The 1,614-nt window shown below is 70.0% G+C and overlaps 2 protein-coding genes across 2 annotated transcripts in view; one reads left to right on the forward strand and one right to left on the reverse strand.

The window, feature by feature from the left end:
* The window catches only part of EFCAB6 (EF-hand calcium binding domain 6), a 127,605-nt gene extending 127,209 nt beyond the window's left edge, over nt 1-396 (forward strand). The window contains exon 30 of the mRNA XM_012735104.1: nt 80-396. Coding sequence (XP_012590558.1) covers nt 80-396 — 317 coding nt within the window. The remainder of the gene's footprint in view (nt 1-79) is intronic.
* Nucleotides 397-1,216: 820 nt separating this feature from the next.
* The window catches only part of MPPED1 (metallophosphoesterase domain containing 1), a 13,166-nt gene continuing 12,768 nt past the window's right edge, over nt 1,217-1,614 (reverse strand). The window contains exons 3-4 of the mRNA XM_012735105.1: nt 1,421-1,479; nt 1,217-1,333 (exon numbers count right to left, since the gene is read on the reverse strand). Coding sequence (XP_012590559.1) covers nt 1,217-1,333; nt 1,421-1,479 — 176 coding nt within the window. The remainder of the gene's footprint in view (nt 1,334-1,420; nt 1,480-1,614) is intronic.

Consider the following 1,614-nt stretch of genomic DNA (forward strand, 5'->3'; position numbering starts at 1 on the left):
GGGGCCCCGCTCAGCTTGAGAGGCCCTCGGCACCCCGCGGAGCCGGCGCTGCCCCCCACAAGCCCCAACGCCTCCCCAGGCGGGGCTGCGGCACTGGGCACCCCCGGGAGAGCGCGTGGGTCGGAGTCCGCACCCCTCTCCCGCTACGGAGCCGGCGACCGTTCTGACAACGTGGCCCCGCAGAGCCGTGGCCCCGCGAACGGGCCTTTGAAGACCCCGTGGGAAGCAGGACGCCGCCACGCCAGACCCCAGCACCCGCCCCTAGGCACGCGGAAGCGGGCCACCGAGGAAGGGGTGGCAGACCGTGTCATTCGCAATCGCGTCAAAAAGCGCAGAGTGCCCGGAGTAAGCGGCCACGAGCAGGCGGAACACCCGCACGCCGCAGGCGAAGCCTGAGCAGGGGCAGAGGCCACGCACAGGGCAGGTCCCGCCCGCTCCAGTGCCGGCGCAGCCCAGCTCAGCGCTGCGTCTGCCTCACCGCGCTTTAAGAGTCTTAGGAGAAGAAACCGAGACCCCTGAGCCCAGCCGCTGGGGTGTCCGCAGGCAGGATGGGGTTCTTGGGGGTCTCGGACCCTAGAAACCCACTCGTGGGCTCTCAGAGCCGGGAGGCGAGTGACGCCAGCCGGAAGCAAACTCGAGAATGTTAAGTCCTCGAGGCTTAGCGCTGGAGCGGGATCAGCGGCCGGCTAGGCCACTCCCGGCTGCCCGTGGGGCCGGAGGAGCCTCAGGCCTGAGCCCTCTGCACCCTAACCCTAACCCTAACCCTAACCCTAACCCTAACCCTAACCCTAACCCTAACCCTAACCCCAACCCCGGCCTGCGTCCTGAAACCAGCTCGCCTCCGGCGTGGGCCGTCTCTTGGCAAATCCAGCAGCATTTGAGCTGCACGAACATCTGGTGTTGAGACCCACTGAGTGAGATCACCTGGCCTCTCCGCTCCTCGCTCCTTTATTCTGAACCGGCTGGAGCCGGGTGGGTCGCTGGGCCCACGCCGCTCTCCCGCCTCTGGCGTGGCACAGGCACGTGCTCTCGGGCAGTGGGGGCTGTGGGGAGGGGGGTTGCGGGCTCTGCCCCCCCAGACCGCGGAAGCGCAAATCCCAGCACGGCCAAGGGGCCACTGGGGCCGAGGACAGAGGGAGGCAGCCAGGCTGATGCAGAAAGCCCGCGTGGGCCCCGCGCGTGGGCCCCGCCCGTGGGCCCCGCCCGTGGGCGTGGCTCACGCCGGCCCCTCTGCAGCTTTCCACCGCTCTGAGCAGGCCGCTAGGCTCCAGGCGGTGGAGCGGAGGCGCTCGGACAGCCGCTCTCTCAAGTCCAGCGGGACCCTGCTGTGCGCCTGCAGCCGGACCTCAAACACACGGGTGAGGACCCCCAGTCAGGCACCCCAAGGCGAACCGGGGTGCCCCATAGCAGCGCAGCTCACCCAAACCACAGGGGTGGTGCGTCTCCCTTTCCCGTCAGAAGGCGGCTGGCGCGGCTGGGCTGGGGCAAAAACAGACGCGGTGCCCGCCGCGGGCGCACAGCCGAGAGCCCACCAGGCGCCAGGGACCGCAGAGGACACGAGGGCGGACACGAACCACGGACGCCAGAGCCCACGCTGGCAGCCGCGTCGCCCAC

The sequence above is a fragment of the Condylura cristata genome, unplaced genomic scaffold (assembly GCF_000260355.1).
Source record: "Condylura cristata isolate star-nosed mole 26May11 unplaced genomic scaffold, ConCri1.0 scaffold00004, whole genome shotgun sequence".
Taxonomy (NCBI): Eukaryota; Metazoa; Chordata; class Mammalia; order Eulipotyphla; family Talpidae; genus Condylura; species Condylura cristata.